We start from the raw sequence: 25,657 nt of genomic DNA, 5'->3' as shown, positions 1-25,657 counted from the left end.
ATTTAAACAAATTAATTTTTCTAAAAACTACTTACACAGATGAATTCGTCATTGAAAAATACACAATCTCTACATTTAAACCATTCCTCTATCTCTAATACTTCCCGAGATATTGGACCAAGCATGTTTTGGGGCTGTTTTCACCCCTTCGCAATTAACTTCGAGGTCTCTTTTCACCCCTTCAAAATTGCCGATAGTAAATAAGAAAAAATACGTGTCGAATATTTTTTCGTGCACTATATCACACGTAAATTTCATCACAATCGGCGAATGATACATGTAGATGTTTTCACATCGTTAGAAACAACGTTTCAACGATTATACTTGCAATATATTCCCGAGTAAAATTACTATTTACGAAACTAAAAATCGACTAATGGAATAATACGGTTGGATCCCTGTTTTACGATATAAATCCAATATGAAGAATGAAAATGCAAACATAGTTGACTCACCCGACTCTGTAGTCCGTGCAGGATGGAGGCGGATTCCAGACAGTGCTGTGACAAAGCATCCAATCGCACCAGATCTAGAACAAAAAGGATCAACGATGAGAGATAACTGTCTGTTGAAATGCGAGAAATTGTTTCTATTTATAGAATGTCTAGGAGACATTTTATTTGGCTGGTCACGTTCATCCATCCTTCGGAAAGTGAATCGTATGCCAGCAGTCTTGTATCGTGTCTACTTTATCGGTAATATTAATGGTCTTACGCGAGGAAAGAACGAAACTCTTGCCATTATTCCTGCGCTTTCGATAGCGATCAGAATTCTTTCCAAACAGATTCGTTCTTAATTATGCGACTAACTTTGCTGCGAGAATTTGCGATACGCGTTGCACATAGAATTACAGTATTTAACCATGAACGCTAATTACTTTGGATTTGAAAAAGAAATTCAGTGGTTCTGATGTCAAATTGTTCAAAGTATTTCAAGATAGATAATTCTTCACTAAAAAAAAAAAAAAAAGAAAGAAATTCAAGAAGTGCAGTATTATTTCAGACTCTGCTCGTAAATGAGTCATTATTAGTTAATTTACGATACATTAATTGTTAAATTATGTTACATTAATTTTAGAGTCCTTGAGTATCGAGCAAACGTTGCTTTGCATTCTCTTCGATGCAGTTTAAAAAACAAATTGATAAGTAAGAAACTTACACTCGTAAAACTTCAATGCAAAAAAGAAAGAAAAAAAAAGTGCTAAGACGTGTCTCTATTACTATCATTTTAGCCAGTATAAACACAATGTGTGTCACAGATCTGTCAGTAAACCATTTCTCCCAGCACACAATCTTTCATTTTCCTGATGTATCTCACACTTAAAAATGAACCTAAAAATTGAAAAAAAGGTAACTTTCTAACCAAAACAAATATTCCAATATACAAGGTGTCCTTTAAACCGTAGGCACTACCGACAAGCAGGCGATCTCCTACAGAGAAACACGTGAAAAACGTAGAGAATGGAGAAAAGTAAGTTCGCGGGCGAAATTACTTCGAGCACTTTTCGTCGTTCACAAAATTTACCGATTTCCTAGCGCAACTTAAACGAAAAATTCCCAAGCTGTAACGAGTCGAAATCATTTCTCTCGAAAGTCCGCAATTAAAAAACGAAGAAAACCTTATACCACACTTTTCCCTTTCTCCTCTCTAAAAAATCACCTGCTCGTCGATTCTACAATTTACCAGACACCCCACAGGACAATGCACCAAACTGACAAACAAAAAACTACCAAAACACCAACAGAAAGATCAAGTTGACGTACACAAATGACGCGAAAACGACGTGAAAAGAAAGAGAGAAAAAAAAAATAGAAAGCTTCGACACAGTATGACACTATTAAAAAAAAAGAAAAGAAAAGAAGCCCTATAAATAATCGGATCGTGTCTAAAAAGAACACCCTAAATAAATTTCCAAGCAAAGACCCGAGAAACACCCTGCATTCACGAGTTCCTCGTGGCAGAATCCCCGTGGCGATGGTATCGCGAGGATTGTACGCATCCTTGAAGGCTGCACCAGCTCGAGAACCAGGAAGAAACCGGTGACGCCGCGGTTCCAATGGCTTGTCATACGGCTGACCTTTATCGATGGAGCGTGCGTGCATAGCTTACGTGCGATAGGTGCATTAATCGCGAACGCCGGGTTGCATAATAAGTCGAGACACGAACGAACCAGGTCCATGGGCCTGACAACGGCCACCGGCGAACCTCGCGTGGGTGCGAACCAACCCGTTGCTTCATAAATTCTCAACCGCTTAAGCTTGAGGTTCACGCTCGCGGGATTATGGCGATGACAAGAATCCTCGACAAGCAACGATCCGATCGAGATCAACGTGAATTTGATATATACTCACACAGAAGCTCCAGAGACATCTGGCGAGACAGGATCCAGTGTGTCAATTAGAAATGGTAATTTAAATGAATTGACAGCGGTTCGATGTGGAGGATGATTTTGTATTTTGTAGTTTCTGGGTTCGTTGTGATTTGTGCTTCGTGTCTTTTTTTTTTTAGTAAAGTTTGCTCGGTTTTTGTGTGTTTTGGTGGGAGTAGAAACGACGAGTTGGAAAGAAAATTAATTTTCAACTTTGAACCCTAGGATGCCCAAGGGAGGATTGAAAAGTATTCCCGAAATTTTTCATTTTGGATTTCTCTTTTGTAAAACAGCTTGTGTGAGCTGTTGATCATTTCTTTTTGCGTGAAACAGTAATTGTATCTGATAGATTTTGCTGAAATTCAAGCTTGCAAGGGGTTTGAGCTTCCTAGGGTTAAGGAAGATTGCAGTGTGAATGTGAGAGAAATTTAGGTGAATGCTTCCTTCTGCTTTGTAAGAATGTTGGAAAACGTAGAATGCAGAACTGAATGAAAATAGGTTATTCAACAGGCGGTTGGAAATTCATTACTCTACCGAAATTGCATTTTATTTTTCTAACATAGTAAATTGCAGTTAACCCTTTAATTGCTAGACAGTACAAAATCCTTTCGTACTTTTTTATTCCTGCCTTGAATTTAGGATGAAAAATAATACTCTGAGGATTTACTCAAGAATTTGAAAGATATCTCCGACACCCTCCAGCTCTACGTTTCTTATCGTTCAACCGTCTAAAATAATTAATAGTTAGCGCGTAAAACTGCTCTTTCATATTTCTTATTTCTACTTTTATTCAACGATGAAAAATAATACTCCGAGGATTCTCTCAAGAGTTTCAAAAATACCGCTAACTTTCACATCCTCGAACCCTTCCCGTATCATTGAACTGTCTAAAATAATTAATCAGAAATCAATTTACAACGTCACGTTCGCTGACCACTGACTAATAATCCCCCGTTACTTTTATCCTTCCCTGAAAAAGACAATCGAAAACGTTGACTCATAACGTCGATTGCTCATCATCCTCGTCCTTTCTCTCAAGCTTTTCTCGCACCGATCCATCGATCGATGATCGATGCGCGCGCAGGATAACCGCGCGAAAGAATATATCCGCCTCCATACATTACACGCCATATTTGTGCAAAAGTAGTCGCGAGAAAGAAAAAAAACAAAAATTCAAATAACCACTAAACCTTCGTGTGTGCACACACACACAGGTGTTTTCCTCGTGTGTTCTTTTCTTTTTTTTCTTTTCTCCCTCTGACCGCAGATTATCGATACTGATTAAAATCCGTGCAATTAAAATGACGCGGTTTTTCCCGGTACGGTGAAAGTTTCTCGGAAAAAGAGATCTTGATAGGATAGTCCATTAGATATGCCAGAGATAATGGAAATACCTTGATAGCTGGTAAAAGGACTTGCATGTCCTCGCTAACAACCATCCTCAGCTCTTCGGTGCTGTCCAACTGAGACTTGAGCAAGGACACGCCACGTTCTAAAATCAGATTGAACATCTGCAAGGATACGATCAGTGCCCTTTCTTGGACCTCGGACCGGTACCCTTGCTCCATTTGGGAATCTGAAACAATAAATGGAAGGATCGAACCGTTAGCGACACGAGCACACTCCACGTTTTAAAAGGTTCTTTGCTAATGGCCGACAGTTGAACTATTTGCCGGGAAATTTAGATTCTTAACACTAGAACTACCAGCCGAGTTAGAATGACACATTACCGACTTCACACAAGTGAATTTTTCCGTAATTCGATTCATATCGACACAAATAGAAGCATACCTGTAGAAATAAATTCACGTTTTCTCGAAAGATGCTAATGGGTCATATTTTGACCCGGTCGGTAATTCTAGTGTTAAACACTTTGCCTAGTGACAACACACTCGTGGAACAGATTTTGTGCAAGATGTGAGAAAAATTGTTATCGTTCTTTTAAACTTTCGGATTGATTCGTGAGACTGAAGAAATTCATTCGGTTTAATTCATGCGACAAAAATTGTTATATTAGTAACGAAGATTCCTTTTTGAATTCTAACTTTCGGTTTGATTCGTGAGACTGAGGATTACCGAGTGTAATTAATTTACGATACGTTAGGTTTGTTACCTAATATAATACTGAAAACAGTAAATTGCTGAAGCTTACATGCATAGTTAGTAAGGAAAATTGTGAATCAAGGGGTTAAGTACGTTCGTTTCATCTCCACCTTTAGTTAGACAACTTTACACGCGCTAAATTCTTGGTTAATACTGTGTTAATTTTTCCAAACTTAGATTACAAAATTTTGTAAAATCTTTTTTGTAATTTGAATTTTACGAAGGTATCGTAATTTCTTTTTCACTAGAATTAAATTATTAAACTCAGAGTCCACGAATTTTTGTTACACTCTGTATTTCTACGTTTATTTGCTGTTCTATATATGCATGGTTGAAATTTTAATTGAACACACTTTTTCCACTTATTTGATCTCCATTTTCACTATAAAATTCACGATACGGTGGATTCGTACACAGAATGAAATATGGTACGTTGAAGTTTCCAATTTTGAAACAAAACGATTGCTGGATTATTACGTGTGTGCAGTGGTAACAGCAAAAATGATCTGAGACAGGTTAACGTAAACATATACAGAATGACATAGTAACCATCTGTTTACTATGGACGCTGGTATGCTTTTCTTTTCTTTTTTTCGCAGTGACGTGCCTTCCTCGCGTATCAAAATACAGAATAGTTTATAATTCCTCTCGATCTCCGCCGCATTCAGTTTGATCTTATATTTACCTACAAAGTTCTGAATGGCACTGTAACGTGTCCGTCAATTCTATCTCACTTCGGTTTAATTGCACCCTCAAACTATCGCCGAAGACGACACTCGTTTCTACAGGAAGACATTCATATTCAAGCATATTCATCAATGTAAACAAACACAGCGATTCGCTAAATCTTTTTCGTTCTTTAAATTCATTCAAGCGTAACGTTTCTCGCATACTTAGATCTTAAGTGTTTTAATGAATCTTTATGTCCTCAGATTCTCCTTTTGCATACTAGAGGGTTTCATTTGAATAAATAAATAATTGAAATACCACCTTCTAATTTATTGCCTAAATCCAATAACGATTTTATAATACTTTTTAAATATTTTCAGTAACTACAGAATTACTTAGTACCCGTTAAAATTTGCCAAGCAAACTGCAACTGCTCTCAAGCACGAACCAAACAACCACACAACAAAAATTCATTTAAAAAAAAACAGTTAAAATCAAGTAAACAAAGCAACGACAATTTCTTCTAACAGACGTCTCGTCCAAAAAATTTCGCACAGAACCGGGCGGTAGATACATCGCCGCAAACTAGAACGTTAAATCCTGCACAAAGGGGATTCCCGTTACAGGATCCGCGTTTACCAGAATTACAGCGGGCGAAAAAACGAAGGATTCGCGGTGTAGGTACGTGCGGGTACAATTAATCGCGCTCCCAAAGAACAAAGAGAAGACGAAAGGATGGAGGGCGTTCCGAGAAATCGAACGAACCGCTACCGTACGATTAATATCGACCAGGTGGATATCCGTTGCTTCTCTCCAACGTAGAACGAAACGAAGTAACGATCAGGGTGGAAAGTTGCAAAAGCGAGAGAACGAAGGGACAGGTAACGAAGAAAGATGGAAGAAGACGCGGAAGTAGAGGCTAGCGGTGAAGACTTTTTCATTATCTCGTCTATCCATCGGAGGTAATCGGCATAGTCGACATTTTAACGTCGTCGACGTCGTACGGGGTTGAGAAGGAGACTAACAGAAACCGTGCAGCTGATCGCCGGAAGGCTAACTACTTTACGAACGCGACATCCCGCGGCACCTTTCATCTAGGATACCACGACTACCTTGGTCCTTCCTTCGGTACATCGTGAACAGCTCGTTCGTTGTACGATGGAACGGTTTATGAATTATTGGTGTACGGATCTGTTGACCTGTACGTGGTACAGTAGAATTCCGATTATCCGGTACACTCCGGGACCAAGGCAGCGCTGGATCGTCAAATATGTGGGATAATTAGGGTACGTACACCTAAGAGAATTATTCAGAAAGCGACTGTGGATACAAGTTACGATGTTCATACTTTTTCACTTAGCTACCTATACAGAGAAAAGTATTTGTGGCAAGTCTTCAAAATACTTCTCCCCAGCAATTTTTAATTCGTTATCCGGAGGAAGGGCAATGAGAGTCTTTGTGGATTTTTTAACAAAGAGAACAGCTGAGTGAATTCACATTCTTGAATAACGATTTGAACTGCGCGCGCTTTGTGCACCCTGCAATTTTCGCGCAAACAGCAGATCTCTCAAAGTGTCAACACTTCACCGACCGGAAGCCTGTTGATCGGCTCTTCGCTGCCAACGCTTAGCGCTCTTTAATGTCGTTAATTTTAATTTCCCTGTAATAAGAGAAAGCGAACGATAGAGTAGGCACTCTCGCGAATTTTAATTGAAAATTTGCATAGCTGTAAGAATAAGCGCTTATATTCCCGCGCGATAGTAAAGACGGAGCCCGGAAAGAGTTCAGCAACGTCGGTAAAGTGTGAAAAATCGCTAAAATTGAGTGAAATTTTTCACAGATACGCGCGCAATCGTCACGCTCACCGTTTTACACAAAACTTTGCCCTCGTGGATGAAAGATTTAAGAAAAAATTGAAAGACCTGTCTATCAAATGATTCTCACTCAAGACAATATCACAACACTCTGAGAATAATTTCGAAAAATCTTCTCCGGCCGACAAATTCCAACGAAACAAACACTCCACTGGTCGCAGAAGACCAATCCGAACACCACTTTCTCCTCCTTCACTCTGAATAGAGACGTGCGAGAATATTCGCGATTCGGTATCCCGTGGCGAGCAATAGCGTAAATTGAATTTGCTAAGGGCAACCATGCGAATATGTGTTCCGTATGCCTCCTGCTTTAACGCGGCCCGTGGCGCGCCATTGGTACGCGAAAGGCACACTCAACGATACCCATGGCGTCTGGCAGTTTAATTTATCGCGGACGAGGATAATAATTAGCGTTTAACTGCGAGCCGAGCTCGAGCCGAGCGGCCCGTGTGGTCTTCTTCCATGGTTGGGAGTGTAAAGGGTAATTAGTTAGGGAAGATTTATAGAAAGGCCTTAACTAATTGCCAATACGATCATTAGCGAAAATTACGCGTATCGTCCTGTCGACTTCCTCCTTCGTTTCCTCTCTCTCTCTCTCTCTCTTCTACCTCCCTTCCAGCCCTTTAAGTCCCTCTTTCACGTGGCGAACGTGCGCTTGAACGTCGGTATGCATACACCTGTCACGACTCGTGAAGAGATAAGAGTTTCCCTTATCAATCGTTATCGTTCAACCAAGACCTATCCGATCGAGAACATCCTTCCTTGATCCTGCTGGCTATTAATTACTCGAACGGTGACGCCGTTTCGCGACTGCCAAGCGGTTAATTGCGAATTAACCCCGAGTTAAGCAGGCGAAAACGACCGGCCAAGGGTGAGGTTGATACTGTGTGTGAGTAATGGTGCTGTTAGAGGTTGGTGGGAGGGTGTGCGGTGTCTGTGATCTCTAGTGTGATCGGTGGACTGCGGATTCTTACGCAAATTCGTATTTTTGAGGGTGTAGTGAAGAATGTAAAACTTCGGTGGAAAATTATTTCATCTACCATCTACCATTTTGGATATTATTTTTTTATTATAATTTTGCACCGTTGAACTTCCTATAAATGCATAAAAATCCGCAGTGCAGTGGTCAGTTTGAGGACTTTGGTTGCAATTTTTGGTCGTGAGACGAAGAGTATTTCGAATTCTTTTTGCTTGGTACAGGATTACAGCTGCTGATGTTCAAATTCGTGAGAAAGAAAGAATTGTAAGAATCGTAAGTATAATGAGGGATGATAAGAATTATGAGAAAATAAAAATTGGTGACCCTTTCATTCCGACACTACTTAATAGCTGCAAAATACAGAGGAAATATTTTTATAATACTACAGAATTCAATAAAATTACAATTTAATTTAATAAAACCACAATCACAATAAAATGAAAATATGTGAGATGGAAGATTTTTCTGTACCAGAATTGAATATTTATGATACACCTTTTTTTATACAGTCTACACTTAGTTTGCACAGAAATTTATTCAACGATGTATTCTCTCTGTGGTCTGCAACCAAAGAATTGTCGCGAAAGAACCACAATAGAGGAAGAATTTTTATTATTTACCTTCACAAAACATTTAAATTGGAAAACCATTGCGTACACATTGCAAGAACAGGAACACAGTACGAAACAATAAAACACAAACGGAACAGAAAGGATAATAAGACACCATCTCCATCCCCCTGCGTTTTCTCACTTCATTTACCAAAACTTCCAAACCAAAAATCCCGAACTTCCTGTGAAACCAAGCGACACGAACCGTGCAAATGGAGATCAACTCTGGAGCAATTACCAGTCGCGAGAGAGCTTTGATTGCCACTCAACAACTCTGTCAACCTTCGACCCATCCTCGATCCCTGCCAAACTCGCTACTCACGTAAAATATCAGTCGGAAGTTGCAACAGTTTGCAGAGGACTACCCTGTAATTCGATTGATGCGCGAACAAGAGAGCAACGAGGCACGAAAACCAGACTTCGTCGCGGCTCCCTTCTTTCCTAACGAACCCTTCTCTCTCCTCTCTCTCTCTCTCTATCTCTCTGAGTCTCTCGCGAAAACGTTTGCCGTTTAAACGAAGTCGCCGAGGTGGAGAGGTCAGCCTTCCTGTTCCCAGGACCCGATATTAACGCGATTACCTCGCGAAAACGGACGGGAATCGAGTTAGCCCAGCTGCGTGGATAATTCCATTAGCATCGATTCCGACTGATTCGCCGTATTTGCCCGCCGTTCCAACGGCAATAATGAATTTTCGCGAGACGTTTAATTCACCGTCGCCGAGAATGAAACACTCCGTTGTCAAATTAACGGACACACCGATGGCCGATGGAGCGTGAGACAAGGAGGACGTCCGGCGGCGACGTCCACGAAGCGCGTGCTTTTATCGCGTATCGTCAGATTGTGAGCAATTATTTTCGGTAACGGTCTTCGGGATCGTGAATTGCCTAAGGTTTGCGATAGGGGCGAAATGTGTGCAATTTTTGAGGAGTTGAGTAATTTAGTTTTTAAGGTTTTGCCTATTTTTGCAATTGGGAGAGATGTCGGAAATTTAATTGGTATTTTAACCCTTTCGTAACTAATGGGACACACCCGTCCCACTTGAGTACTGGAACAAAAATTGATCTTCATTTACTGTTCATTGCAAACGCGATGATCTGTAGATCAATCAGAAAATTAACCTTTTCGGTGGGACAAATTACGTGGCAGATGGTGGATGTTCAATAACAGCCGCAAAACTTTTTGTTCAAGCCGTGTTCTCGTAAAATTCGTTTTATTAAATCAAGGTAGAAGTGTGCAAAGAATGAAATGAACAGTTAAATCAAGATGGAAGTGCGCCAAAAGGGTCCAATAGTACAGTGGGAATAAATTTCCAAAGTATCCTTACGCGCCAACAGCAAGGAAAGGGTTAAAAAGAAAATTCATTCGCGAATGAAATTTTCATCACATTGCAAACATTCCCTCGAAATCCCCATTTCTAACAAAAGCACCTGAAAAATAGCCAGCAGGGAAACGAGAGAGAGAGAGAGAGAGAAAGAGAGGCACGAAGTTCATTAGTCAAATCGATGTTTCGAATCGGTTCGAGGACGGGAAGGGCCGAAGGGCAAGGACAGAGGTTGGAACGCGGCGTTCGTGCGTGAAGATCGACCGAAGGCCGTGACGAAAATCCTGGTGTTCCCGCGTTACACGTAGGTGTGAACAACGCTTTACGTCGCGGCCCGCGGCCAATTTGCTGGATTTACGATTTAACGCTCGTCCCTCGGCGCAGAGATCGCGAAAGGTGCACGCGAGTGGACGAGACGCAGGCTTTCGCCAAGAGACCGGCTACCGACGGATACTCTCGCTCATTACGACGATAATTATCGTTATTAAGGGGAATGACTTTTCGTTTGATCATTTTACAATTTTACAAAGCCTATGAATAATTGTGAACGACGATTCTGTCGGAATGCGCCACGAAGAGTAGCGTGTACATCTTCAATTAGAAAACAGAAGATACGATTGTGTTTCTCTGCGATTGTTTGCTTCGTGTCATTCACAAAAAACGATATTTCATTCACCTTTCGAACAAAAGTTCAATCTCTCTAGTTTATTATTAAAAATTAATAGGAATTACTGTAACTAGTCATTTCCTCCTCGATACAGGCGTAACAAACAATTAGAAATGAGTAATCCCTCGATAAATAAATTATTGCGCTCTAAGTAAAAAACAAAAGTGTCCTAAAACTGTCTAGAATTGCAAATTTCGAACACACTCGACTCGAGCAATATTTCAATTTCAAAAAGAAACACTGCAATCAAATTCTCAAACACCTGTGAAGCTCCAAATACTTAAAAACACCCTGAAAAGTGAAAAACTGATAGATATTTCAGCTAAGAAAGACAGAAAAGAAAATTCATCAACAAACCAACTCGATCATCGAGCGAACAAAAGAACGAACCCTCGATCCAACAAAAATCGCTGCTCCCCCCGCGGAGTTCCTCGATGGATCACCTCCTATTTTTCACTCCCGTCTCTATTATTTTGCCGCGCCACGGTGCATTCTCCACCGAAAGAATACACCGAGAAATGCTAAGCTGAGAAAAAGTAATAGGGGGAGAAGAAGAGAGAAACGAAAAGATGTATAAAAAAAAAAAATGAAAGGGAATGCGAAGGGGAGGACAGCATCACTCGTGGATCCAGATACTTATCGCGTCTCTCCGGTCCTGGAACCACGTCCAAGATACAATGTTACAACTGTAGATTGATCGACTGGAACTTCGAGACGGAACGACGCGTTTCAGTCATGCGATAGTCCAACGATGGACCTCCTAGAGAGATGGCTGCGATGATGGGCGTCCAAGACCGTTGCTGGGAATAATTGGACGTCGGTGAATTTTATACCGGGACGAACACGGTTGGATGATGCCTCTCGTAAATACGCATAAATCTCACGCGCTGCAATTACGTCCGCGGTTATACTGCGGGCTCGCATGGACACGTAGAAAGACGCGATTTATCGATTACCTACCATACTTCGCAACGAAAGTTGATATTAACTCTTTGAGTGTTTAGCTAGCCCGTGTTTAAATCCAACCTGGGATACTTGAAACTTACTTTGTCAAACGTTCAGATAGGATGTAACGTTGCAGAGATCGGGAAACGAATGTATTCACTGTTCGTTGAAATGATTGAAAATTAGATACGAAAAAATGAAAACATATTTTCACGTTAATTTAAGTCATGAAGAAAATTTCCAATCTTTTACCAGATTTTAGTGAGCACTCCAAGGGTTAGGTATAACCGTTGGGAAACGAAGCTGGGTCATCTGTGACCCGTACAATTCGCGTACACAGGGGTCATGAGATATTTTTCCACCTGGAATATTTCTGTTATTTATAATAACGTGGAAAAATGTTCTATGCAAAATTTGCATATGGATGAGAACATATTGCGATATAGATACTTTTTACGTGGATAAACTTGTAGAAGAGATTTCGAGATCATCTCTATTTTTTAAACGGGGCGCTATATTTTAGTCGTGAGTCATTCAACCGTTAATTAATAATACCAGGTTTACAAAGAAGAACGTTACTGAGAAATTTAGTGTAATGTATTTAGATATGAATTAATCTCTGACGACGGGTCAAATGTGACCCGGCCACCGTTTTTCGCCCACAGTCCAACCTTCAACCACCCTGAAGGGCTCTAAATTTTACTACTCGCATTCTCTTCCTCTCTATCTGTATTCCACTTGCACATTCCCCTTCTCACAGTACCCAAATCTCAAAAATCCCATATGAACCGAAAAGAAACAAAAGCAAATTCTTCAAATCATCCAACACCGTCAAACTCAACACCAAAGACACGCTATTCCCTCCAATCCCAACCCGAACAAAATCACCCATCATAGAACACGCATAGAGACATCAAACGACGCGGACAATCAAGCCGCAAACGACCAAATCGTCGATTTTTCACCCAAGAGAACTCGACTCGTTCCGATAAAACCCCTCTCTCCTAGCAACCTCCACACATCGACGACCTAGCATCCGCAAATTTCCTCCATTACCGTGGAAATTGATGATTTCACTATGTTTCGCCGTGCAGACGAAATAACGAGAGGCATCAATCGGCGGGAACGGGTGAATCCGGTGGCACGCAAAGAAGCCGGTCGCCGGGAGGCGCCTGGCGCCACGGCAGACGCCTCGAGACGCCATGCCCCAGCGCCGTGTGAACGAACCATAAGGCCCCGTGCACATCGGCCGCGGATAATACGCGACGTCCTTGACGCGGCGCGGCTTTTTCACCGCGGATAGAAGCCGCGAACGGTCCTAGAAGGAGGAGGAGAAGAAAAGTCGAAGGGAAGAGAAGAGAAATAGAGAAGAGGGGGAGGGGGAGAGAAAAGAGTTGGTCGTTATGCTCGCTGCTCGTGTACGAGAGTTAAGTTATCGTAAACTGGTTTGCCGGGCGAGGGAATGGCGCACGGACCGCGAGGACGATTTAATAAAATGGCGCCAGCCGGCTAGCTGGATATCCGATTACGATATCCCAGCGCCAGCAAGCGGCGGTCAGAGCACGGCCGCTGATAAATTCCGCGAGAAACGGTGGGTCGTGTGTCGATAACCCCCAGGACGACGAAGAATTAGCTACCGCTAATCGAACCGCTTTAGAGAGGTGTAAATCGTCAGTGACACTGTGCATCACGCGACCACTTCTCTGTCAACGATCAACGTTTGTCTGGTTGTGTAGGATGTTGATTGAACTGACCATGGATATAGGATGAATCTACGTGAAAGAATATGTTGAACGTGTGGAGTAAGATTTTGGCGTACGAAACTTCGTTGCGGAAGAAATCGATGCAGTTGTAGCTCTGTGAACGATTTCTAGAGTATTTCCTGATTTCATATGTTCGTATACTGCAGCTGTTCTCTGCTTGTATTTTCGTCGTGGTACTGTAAAGTACAATCTATTCGCGACCAAGTTGTCAAGATGAATTCGGTAAACGATGCAGTAGGGATATTGGTTCTTGGTTTTATTTCACTGTTTCGTCGAGACAGGTAGTTTGCAGCGATATTTGTCAGGCATAAGCGAGATCGTGGATAATTGTGAAAGAATTACGAAATACTTTGATGATATCCAGAGAAAATAGGTGCACCGTTGTTCAGAAGTATCAGTTGTACTTTTTTTTTCGAGATTCCAGACTGAATAATCTTTTTTTTATGATTTTGTAAGGGCTGTTTAAGTTTTCTTCACAAACAGCAAGTGTTCTAGTACTTACAAATGTAATAATAATAAAATGTTGCAAACGAAAAATCTTATCAAGTATTGCAAATAAAAAATCTGATACTCTACCATACATATTTCAATGAAATAAAAAATCCAACATACTTTCTGTAAAAACCTTAACCCTTTGTGTACCAGTAATTTTTCTACAAAATCACTATTTCACGTCACTTTCACTAGGAACTTCCTAAATCTGAAACAAAACCACCTTCACTTCTCCATCCGCTAAATTACAATAAGCAATTTTTTTCAAATTACACAATGGTCCAATTAATACCTCTTCAAAAACCCTATCTCCCATCTCACGAATCCTCAAAGGGTCAATCCCAAAGAAACAACCTCACATACCATCCGCCCAAACAGCAACACACCAAGAATCAATCCTTCATCTCTAACAATACTACCCAAAATTCTCCAGCGACCGTCTACAAAGCCCACCTGTCCCCATCGACACCAACAAAGGCATCGGACTCTCGCTTTTACTCGGCCACCGATGCGAGAGAATCGTCCGAGTAGTAGTCACCGGTAGACTTTTATATTCCCTGCTGGACACGCAGAGGCACAGCAGCACCGGCACAGTAGGCAGAAGAAGAAGAGGAAGAAGAAGAAGAAGAAGACTCGGTAGCAGAAGCATCAGCAGGGAGAGACGGGTGCAGAAAAAGAAGGAGGGAGAGAAAGAGAGGTTTATTCGTCTGCAAATTAGTCACGAAGTCGGCAGATCGGAGTGGCAGTGGCAGTGAGGATAGTGGTGGCGCTGCCACGAACGGTGGTGACCGCGATGGTGGTGGTGAAGCTTCTGCTGCCAGGCCGAGAGCTCAACGTACGACCTTGGCGAGGCCTTGCGAGGTCGCTGACATGATTCCGTCCTGTCCACGGCCCTCTCTCTCTCTCTCTCTCTCTCCCGCGAGATCGTCGGGGATTAGGAGAGAAGCAGAGAGAAAGGCGAGTGTTAGGAGAGAAAGAGCAAGAAGATTGCGAAGCGGTTGGAAAGAAGGTGCCACCTCTTATCATCCGCTACGTCCTCCTCCTTGCTACGGATTTTTCTTCTTTTGCAAATGAGAGAGAGAGTCAGCGAGCCAGGACGATCCTCTCGCCTCTACGGATACGTAATTTACGTGGATCTAAGGTCGCCTTGGAGGCAAGCGTGCGTGCCCAACTCTAACGAGCTCCGTGAAATCCTGTTTACGTCGATGAGCTTCGTGCTCAACGGCGTAGATCTGTTCTAACCGAGGAACGCTTTTTTCGAACGGAGGGCTAATAGTCGATGACTCCTATCCGCCTCTGAACGATTGTCTGAGCGGTTCGGTGTTTTGCTGATAGTAATGCCTTGTGAAGAATTTGGGAAAGAAGAGATGGAAGAGACTTTGGAGAACGTTTTGTATTGCTTCTTTTGGTAACTCGTTTCTTTGTGGAACAGTGAAGTTTCTTTCGATTCTTCAAGAGTATCGGTGATGCTATTAAATTCATTTCTAAAGATTTTCTTTTATTTATTAAGTCATTTTTATCATGTATACCTTTACTTTCCATAATTTTTTGATTTAATTTATATTTGTGTTAATAATTGGATGAATTTCTACAAACAATTGCTCCGATAATTTCATTTGAAATGAAATTATTCGAAAGAGTGCGTTATTCGAAAATCTGCAGTCGTCGAGAGTAGTATTTTTCTTTCCATTAATTAAAATTAGTCAAGCTTCAAATTTAGAACGATACATAATACACTAACAAATTTAGCTATAATTTAAAATTGGGTAAAATATACATTTAAAATAGTAAACAGTACACAAAAGCTCCATTTTATTTAAACCCTTACATACAAGTACGAAACAAAAATCAGATTAGCAAACTACTATTTAAATAAAGTGCTTCACTTGAAACCATTTTCCCTCCCAAAAATGACCAATCAAACAACCAAATCCTAATTACACGAGGAAACTTCCGACGACGACTGCGTTAGAATAAGAAAGCAATCTTTCCTACAAGCAGAGGACACCAATCCACCCTCCTCAAACATGCAATCCCCTCGAGTCGAAATCCAGCGGCACGAGAAGAGCATCGTAGAATTGCAAACTCAATTACCTGCAGTTCCAAGTCCCCAAAGTCCCAACACCGGCGGAGACGTTAACCGAAAGCAGGCGAGGCAGCCATAACCAGAAGAAGAAGAAGAAGAAGCATCGTCGTTTCGTGGCAAAAAAGAGGAGAGAAGCCTCTGGCTCTCTCGTGTCGCGAACAATCTCATTTTGACTTTAATTATACACCCGGGACACGCTTAACGTCGGGCCACGAGAAGGAAGAAAAGAAGAGAAGAAAAAAAACAGGAGAAAATGAAAAAAGGAAACGGTCGACAGTTTTGCATCGGCGTCAGTCCACGCAAGCTCGCTGCTCTCCTCCTCCATCAACCACGGTGTGTCGTCTCCCTTTTCCCCGGTTCCCTCCTGTCGCTCGTAATTTTCCTCTTTTAATTCGCAGCGGGAGCAGGAAGACTCGAGCTTCCTATAATCATGCCTGGAAATGATACTCCGATACATAGTAATGATCGTGGATATTACGTGGAACTAACGAGCCAGCCAGCCAGCCAGTCGGCTAACGTCGATGCTTCCGACGACGACGACGACGACGAAAACGTCGGCGTAGAGACACTGTAGACGAGTTAAAGAGAGGAAGAGAAGTTGTGGTTCGTCTCTTCGACACCGTTCTAGGAAACGACCGAATTATTGCCGACATTAAAGCGTTCAATGGAACAGCCTCTCTGTCGTTGCCCCTTGTGAGAAACGGACGTGGAACGCGCGCGCAAAGGAAGCGTACGTGGCGATGCGTTTTTAATGGGATTCCTCAGCCACGGCCGCTTTAAAGGGCCCCCACACACAACACCCATCACTTTTATATCTTCGCCAGAGAGAGATCCTCTTTTCTTCTTACCTCTTTAGCTCCGAACGCGTACCACGCTCTCGGCTTTTTCGCCACGGGATGCGGTTAAAATTGAGCTAGAGACGCGGAAATCGAGTTTTACCATCTACCATGCCCACTCCTCGACGTCTCTTTTCTCCTGGTAGTAAAATAAGCGTTCGGGATAGCTTCGCTTAGAGGTTACCCTGGAATTTTTCCTGGCGAACAAGCTAGTTTCCGCGGCGAGACGAATCGCGCGGACGTTATGCCGAGGTTCTTTCGGAGTGAGAGTGATCTATTGGTTTATTGAAAAGGACGAGGTTCAATGAACGTCTCGAGTGTAACTACCGAATACAATTCAGTATGACGTGAAATGTGTCGAGTAACTGAATCTGATGTGTAATTACCGAATACATGGATTCTTTGCTCTAACACTGCACTTTTACAGTTTTACCCTTTCGCGAAGAGAAGCTTATTGAAATTTCGTTAAAATGGACAAACGTTTATCCTTTCGCGAGCAGAAATATTTTTAAATTTCTTGATATTGAAAGTAAACAAATAGATAGTGTAAAAGAGGGCCGTGTCACTTGTCGATAGAAAATTAGCTGAATTAAGGGGGTATTTTAGTTTAGATTTTGTTTTAAATCGATGCTAAAAAGTCTTACGGTTTCTTTGTAACAAAATCTCACAAAAGACCTAAAAAGTGACACTTTAGGGTAGAATATCCCCTCAAGGATAGCAATAGTTCTGCTACAGTGAGAGGACAATGCTCTGTGTACATCAAGAATGCTTATAATTAAAATAAGAAACCTGTGAAAGTTAGTCTCCAGAAAATCAAGTACCTAGATAGACCTAAAATAAAAGCTCTTAAATTTAGAGATGAGACTATTTTTGGGCTCCTCAATTGAAGACCACACATCTCCAAAAATTAATATTTCTCAGGAAACAAAAAATCAGAAAAATTCATTTCTATTTGTTTAAAGTTAATTATAATATACTCACAAGTCTCACAAATAAATATTTCAAAATTCTAAAAAATTTCAACTATTTTCCACAAATCTCAGACACATTCATCTGAACCCCTTAACTTCTCAAAACACTCTTCTAGATTAACACACATGTTCCCTGCTCCATACGAGGATGAAAACCCATCGAACCCAAGAAGTGCGACGATCTATCGAGAAGTCAATGACGCCTTCCCTAGAATCAGCGTTCTCCAATAGCTGATTGATCGAGGGACATTTCTCCAGAGACGCGTAGATCCTTCACTTAGCGCAGCTCGTTTCTTAACCGCGGCCATCGATTATCATAGACGGTGGCAAATGTCAATAGGAAGGAAACAACTAAACCGTCGCTGTTCTAACGAGCCGAATAAATCATCGTCGAGCAGGTATCCAAAGGTGGGCTCTCGACTATTCTTCTCGCCGTTACGATAGACAAAAGAAGATTCTTAGGTGTACGAAAATCCCCTTCTTCCAGTTTCCGTGTTCGAAAGGCGTGAAATATTCGACGAAACAGCCGTACAAACTACTCGAATATCCTCAGTTTGATCCCTGGTGCCCGCCGTTGCCTTCTGCGAACGTTTTCTCGGAAGCTAAAAGCGAACTCCGGGCGAATAAAGGAGCTGCAGATCGAATGGAACGGTGGAAGTTGGTTATTCGGAATTCTTCGGATCATTGGAATACCTTCCAAGGCGAACAGCAGTAAACGACACGCGCCTGTTCCTTGATGCTCGATACTCTCCACTTGCGTTTCAGAGGATGGACGAAGGAGGGAAGGAAAAGAATGGAGACGAACGTTTGGACGTAAATGGTGTGTTCTACTTGAAGCTAATTTTAGCTTGTTCTAGATAAATCTTGACTCATCCGCGTAGCTTAGCTTCTTTTCACGAATATTTGGATAAACATCGACTGATCCTTCATTTTTTGAACATCAACGCAGTGTCTTGTCGTATCGATTGGAGGGAAATACAGAAAAATTGGATCTAGGAAGGAAAATTGAAAACGAAGCAATTTTAAATATATAAAGAATTAGTAGGCAGATTCAATATTGGTGTAATTTGTATTTCGAGAAAAAGCTCGTCGATCCTGAAGACGTAAAAAAGCTAGCTGATCTATGAGTAGTGTTAAGTATGAACCTCGTAGTTAGCTTCTGTTCGCGAATATTTCGACAAGCATCGATTGATCCTTCATTTTTTGAAAATCAGCACAATGTCCTATCCTATCGATGGATATTTCGACAAAAGCAAGAAGCTCGTCGATCTTGAGAACGTGAAGAAGCTAAGCTAGTGCATGAATAGTCGAATAGTCCTGGAAGATGAAGAGCTAGAGACACAAAGGAATTCGACGAACGTCGCACGAGTAATAAGCCCGATCTTCGGCTTAGGCCCGGTTGCAATAATCGGCGTTACTGAATGGATGGAGCTATTAAGTTTATCTATCTGCGACACGACACGCTGCTCGCCCGGATGGCCGATTACTTACACCGGCTACGTGCATTCCTGTTGCGCCATAGTCGACCCTAGAGTAATCGATCGGCAAGCTTCGACGAACCCCGCGAAGGAGCTTTTCTTGTTCTTCCTTGCCAGCGGGAAGAACACAGCTGGCGCTTGCACTCTTTTCTCTCTCGATAAATTTTAGCTGTTCGACGATTTTAAATGGGGTTCAGTATGTGGTTATTAGACTGCGACGAATTTTTTCGATTGGTTTGTTACTGTCAGAATTTTTGTTTCCATTTCCCTAAATTTCTATTCCCATTTCCTCAAATTTCTATTTCCATTTCCCCAAATTTATATTCCCATTTCCCAAATTTCTATTTCATGTGAATGTTTGCAACGAGTCAGAGTATGCTAGAGTTTCAAGTTCGATTAACAGTTGGCCAAGGAAAGTGGGTCAGTTTTGACCCATCTCTTAGAAATGCAAAAGTAGAGTGTTTTAACAGAGTACTAGAGATTTCTGTGTGAAGAATGAGTGGCCATCCAAGGATTTGAATGGACCCGACTAAGATTATCTGCAGAATTTATCTGAAAATAATCCTCTTTCTGTCATACCTCTTAAAACAACACACATAAAACATAAACCATTCTTACGACACTATTACACACTTGCTTCACTTCAAACAGACGACGTCCAACTTTCGAACAACATCGTGCAAACATAATTCGTGGGAACTCTATTATCTTCGAAAGAAAATCGGTCGAAGAGGACACGAAACTCCCTAAAGGGGGAAAGAAAGGGCGAAATACTCCCCATCGTGTCTTTTTGCCCGCAATGCGGCTTCCGTAGGTCGGCTGGCCCTATCCCCGTGGATTTCTGCACGAACGAAAGCCATGATCACTCGACGTGACCAAACGAAACTGTCTCATGCACACAATCTGCGACTTGTTGAAAGAGCAGAGAGAACGTCATTGAAGTTTCGAGTCGGATGATTGCACATCCTGGTACTTTTCACACGGACCGCAATCGGACAACGAGAGCCGCAATCGTGTAACAGTTGCGGCAAGTTGGAAACACTGTTTCAAACCAGAAACGACTTTTTGTAGAACGGCGGCGTTCGCGGTTGTCTTTGCTGGAGATTGTTCTCTGCTTAATACATTGTGCTCGATTTCTGCCATTTTTTGCGATTTCGTGAACAATTGGTATTTGAAGGCAACCAGATTCACCGTCGATTGCTGACTCTCGATTTGAAGAAAGATGGGTACGATTAGTTTCTTTCGTCTAATTTTCTAGCCTCTGCACACTGAGAATTTATTAATATAAGGAACTGGTAAAACTTTCAGACCTTCTTGTGTTGTTACCTTTGGAAATTAAAAGTGCTGCGTTTTTCTACGAAAATAGTTCAGTATCTATGTGACAACCTATAGTAACGTGTTTAATTTTATAATTAAATTTATAGTACTATAAATTTTTCATGACTAATCAGAAATTTAATAATTCTTGGCTGACTCCTAAAAAATTGCACACATTTATGCAGAATTAAGTGTGTCACATATTTTCCATATCACAGTCATTAATAATTAAGAGTGTAACTTTTCAACTGAATGATTCAAATTTCAGCTATTTCTCTTAAAAATAATTCACTGTCACTATAACACACATTACAATTCAACTTTTACCCAAATTGAATGAAACATAAAATTTCATTTCAAGAAAAGTAAATAAAACTTCAGAATTATTATTTCAAGGATTTGAGCAAATTTTCACAAGACAATATTTTATGCTGTCACTAATAATTATCTAATAAGCAACTTACTTTATTCACTGTCCACCCCTTCGCGCTATCGCTTACCATTTTGTTGCTCCGGTTACCTTATCTATATTAGCAACAGATCGTTAGCAACAGTCTCGTTAGGATTAATGAAAGCAGGTGCCTACAAGTTTCGCGTGCGCCAATTTCACTTGACGAAAAATCCGCGTGATTCATCAACGTCAGATGCGATATAATTAATCTTTTCCATTAAAACGTACGTCGGGACACGATTCGCCTTCCAATATGCTCGTCGCTATTGGCCGTGATTAAAATTCCCTCTCTTTGTTTCTTTTTTTGTTTTTTCCTTCTTCGTCTTCTTCTTCTCTCGACCGCGATCTTTTTCCCCCGGTTCGATCCATAATCGAATTACGGACTTGCATTATGAGCTTACCACCTATGTATCATATTTTATATCGATTTATTAAAGGGAATATTCAATGTCCTGCTCGTCAAAGCTGTGAATATTTTTGATACCTTGAGGAACGTATCGGAAGGTTGAAGAAGTAGCTTCGTATGGAAATGATTCGCGTGTAACAAAGTGAATTTGCATGGTAGCATATGTGAGAAAGATGCATAGTTTACGTACATACGTTTCCACATAGTTAACTTCTGATCTGCACTTTAGAGGGTGGAAAGTGAAATGAATTTTATGTAGCATAAAATTAGAACGCTTATATTCAAACGTTAATTTCGAAGTTAAGATACTTTATATGCAGAATAATAGAGCTTTCGTTGCTGCACAGCATGAATATAGGTGTTTAATAGCGGATATGCTTGACTCGGCCGAAAAGTAAAATGCAGATAAATTGAAATTCTTTGTTTCAATCTTTTTAGAAGAATAAAGAATTTTACGATAAATCGTTTGTCCGGGATGAGACAATTAAAAACACTTTATTACTGGAAGTTCCAAATTTTGCGCTAATCTTCTGTATTTTTCTAAAAATATTCAAGTAACAAATTGATCCTTATTTTTCACTTTTGTTTCGTAGATCGTGTTCGCAAACTTAAATAGAAAATGAAACCAATTGCTGGTTAATTCTTGTTTTCCCCACTTACATATGTAAGTTTCAAATTGGGGGTTTTAAAATTTCGCAATAAAATGAACCATATACTCGGTGTCCCAGTTTTTTCCTATCGAAGTTTACCAAACTTTGTCAGTATGTTCTATGGGTATAAGTAACAAAAGTATGTTATATAAACATAGGTTGTTTGAAGCTTCATTAAAAAGTTACAACAATAACACTAAATACGAAATACGATTATTGCTATAACTTTCTAATAAAGCTTCAAACAACCTAAGTTCATCTAACCTTTTTCTCTTACTTACACCCATAGAACATACTGACGAAGTTTGACAAAGTTTGATCAAAAACAACTGAGACACCCAGTATATACAAAAATCGTCTTACTTCTGAATTTTCGACTCTCCTGTCAATTTTCACCTAAAATTGTACGAAATAACTAAACGTTTCATCATTTCTAAGTACACTGGTCCCTGATAAAGCTGATAAACAACTCTACCCAACTATTATCACACAAATACTTCACTTTACGATAGGCTTAAATGACAGATATCGAAAGGCTGGCTCGCCAATGAGCTTAAGTACCGAATCCCGTAGCCTAAGGGCAGAAGGTAGGATGTATCAGATGAATATGCATGAGACGACGTCCTGTTCATAATATCACTCCGCCATACATCAGCTACAGAGACCACCAATTTACTTTAGCCACGTACCACGACGCTGTTTGCCACGTACGTATCGACCAGTCCTTGTTTCTCATCCTCTCTGTCCCACCGGGTAAGTCGAGCTCGTGCTTGCACACGTATTTACATAACGTTCATTTAAGGCACGTGGATATATCTTCTACGTGGTATCGCCCACTTTCGCGCGCGATATACTTTACGAGCGTATTTTTACCAGCGGAGGGAAAAGAAACGCGGGTACGAGGAACATCGCGTTCCAAAGCGCCGTTTTCTGCGCTGTTCGATCCTCGCTTGACTAATGATTCGGTGCGGTGAATGGGCGGAGGACGTGTTTGTTGCGCCGTAGAAAGCGACTTACGATCTCTGTCCTCGTTTACGGTTTCGATCAGCCCTCCTGATAATTGAGGGGTGCAGGGGAAAATTGGGAGACTGCGGAAAATGTTGGAAATTAGATTACGACGGTACTGCATTGGTTTTAAAGGTGATTTAAGTATGGATATTCGTAGAAAAATAATTAACGAGTGGCAAGGTTAGTGAAGATTTAGAAATCGAGTGCACAGTCGTGATTGGTTAATTTGATAATTAATTGAAAAACTGATGGAGCACAAAAAATGTGAAAATTAGAAGAAAATGTAATTTAAATATGGAAAGTCTTGAATATGCAAACTGAGTGCAGAGTCGAGAGATTGTTTAATTCTGTTTAATATTGCAGCTTCGGGGGGAAATAGTATGGATTATGTTTTAGAAATATTTTCACTGGGAAAGATAGAAAAGTATCTGATTTTTAGGGTTTCAAAGTTAATTTTCTTTCTGTTGAAAAATTTCAGTTTTTCAATTCAGTGCCCTCAATCGACAATAATTTCGATTGTATTTAGTCTTTATGAGCGTATACGACAGCTTGATGAGAATTTTATGAGAAAATTGCGCTTACTAAGCGTGCAAGGGAGCTAATTTTTAAACGGAACTGACAATTAGCGATGATTTAAGAAACCGAGTATACAATCGAGTAATTGTTTAATTCAACAATTCGTTGTGCTAGTAAATTAAAATTGAACGTTATTGCAGCTGCAGGGAAACATATTTTCACTGGTTGGAAAATATTTCGCGAAAGGAAAATATTCGGTAGAATAAAATGAGTTGAAATAGAGTTTCATTTTGATACGAACGAACAATGAAATTTTCGAACTGCGAAATATTGTGAAATCCTATACGATATTGAACTGCGACAGATGCAAATGGGAGTAAAAATAAATGCACCACGAGTAACAACGGAGAACTTTAATTCCAATTTGCATGTAAACGAAATAATTGTCAATAATGTGTGTTCGTCTGTAGGTTTTGATGTTTGGTTATTTAAGATACATGTTAATTAGTTTCTGTCACGGTCTACGGGTTACATGTAGATGGATATATAATTTACTTAATTTCCGAGATACACGCTTGCAGATAACACGAAGTTATAGCTTCCGCACTTGAGTAACAAAGGATCCAGATATAATTTCGAAAATTTATTCGAATTTTTCTCAATGTGGATTCAATAGAAATGTAACCAGCCTTACGTCTGAAGGAGAGCGGAACGTAACTGAATTTTGTTTCGGGAAAAATGGTGAAGTGAACATTTTGGAATGTTCTGAGAACTGGGAACTTTCAAATTTTCAAATATTCTGAGAGAAGTAATTTGTTAAGCTGAACTTTCAAGCTTAGGGATTTTCAAATTTTCAAATATTCTGCGAAAAGCGAGTTTTTAAGTTTAACTTTCAAATATTCTGAGAAAAGTAATTTATTAAGTTAAACTTTCAAACTTAGGAACTTTGAAATTTTCAAATATCCTGAGAAAAGTAATTTTTTAATTGAAACTCTGGAACTTAGGAACTTTGAAATTTTCAAATATTCTGAGAAAAGTAATTTTTTAATTTAAACTCTGGATCTTTGGAACTTAGAAACTTTGAAATTTTCAAATATTCTGAGAAAAATAATTTTTTAAGTTAATTTTTCAAACTTAGAAAATCTTCCCCACACTTTTCTTTCATCCATACAACTCTACTACCACAAAAAAAAAATAAGAGCGTCATATTACATTTGAAACCTTCACATTTCCTACCAATATAAATCGCTTCCTATCAAAACCATCTCGAACAAAAAAAAAAAAAAAAAAAAAAAAAAAAAAAACTGAAAGAAGAAAACTGATTTGTCAGTGAAAGGCTCACAGTCCCTCAACTCGAATAATGAAATCTATCGATTGGAAGAGATAGTCCACTTCCCATCTCTCTCTGTCTATATTCCAACATGCACAAAGTTACATAACCCATTGATATAAAGTTCACGCTCGATGGAGCACGTTCATGGTAAATCCATCGAGGAATCGCCACGTGCTCGACCAAGTCTCGTTCTGTCATCGCCGTAGATAAATTGAATCAATCCGTCGATAAGATCTTCGTCAACACGACATAAACCATAATTTGAAACTGAAAGGATTGAACGTGTATAGTGAATGAAAATAAAGACTCAGAGACGAGAAGTTTCCGATAGGGGATTCTCGCTTCAGCTCTTCTTAGACTCCGTTGGAATGTACGTCAAAATAAACGTGCTAGAGAGCATTTGCATCGAGGACGACCGCGAGATTATTACACATGCAGATTACCTGTCCACGTTCATCTGCCACAGTCGCTCCCTTTTCTTCCCTTTAACTCGTCACTCGATTTCCTCGATTATTCACGAACGAGTTTATAAATATTGCTAACACGCACCGGTCTCCGGTGGTATTAGAAAGAATTTTTCCGAAACGACATTAGAATGAAACGAAAGAGGGAAGCGAGTCGACGAGGAGAACGAGTTTGGAGTATCAAAGGGTTAATGAAACGAGAGCGTTCATTATAGAGCGCTGATTTTCAATTTAGATATGTCGAATTTATAATTATTAATTCTAGGACTCGTAGAAATCACAAGTCGAAGTGTTTTAAACTAGAATTGTTTCCTTTGTGCAAAATATTATTTATTAATGCAGAAATAT

The 25,657-nt window shown here is 40.4% G+C and overlaps 1 protein-coding gene across 1 annotated transcript in view; it reads right to left on the bottom strand.

The window, feature by feature from the left end:
• LOC108573733 (telomerase-binding protein EST1A-like) overlaps positions 1-25,657 on the bottom strand; it is a 223,685-nt gene that overhangs the window by 102,894 nt on the left and 95,134 nt on the right. The window contains 2 exon segments of the mRNA XM_017936208.1: positions 456-529; positions 3,763-3,944. Of these exon segments, the coding sequence (XP_017791697.1) occupies positions 456-529; positions 3,763-3,944 (256 nt within the window).

The sequence above is a fragment of the Habropoda laboriosa genome, unplaced genomic scaffold (genome assembly GCF_001263275.1).
Source record: "Habropoda laboriosa isolate 0110345459 unplaced genomic scaffold, ASM126327v1 scaffold126, whole genome shotgun sequence".
In the NCBI taxonomy this organism is placed as follows: domain Eukaryota; kingdom Metazoa; phylum Arthropoda; class Insecta; order Hymenoptera; family Apidae; genus Habropoda; species Habropoda laboriosa.
This window is presented reverse-complemented; position numbering and strand designations above follow the sequence as displayed.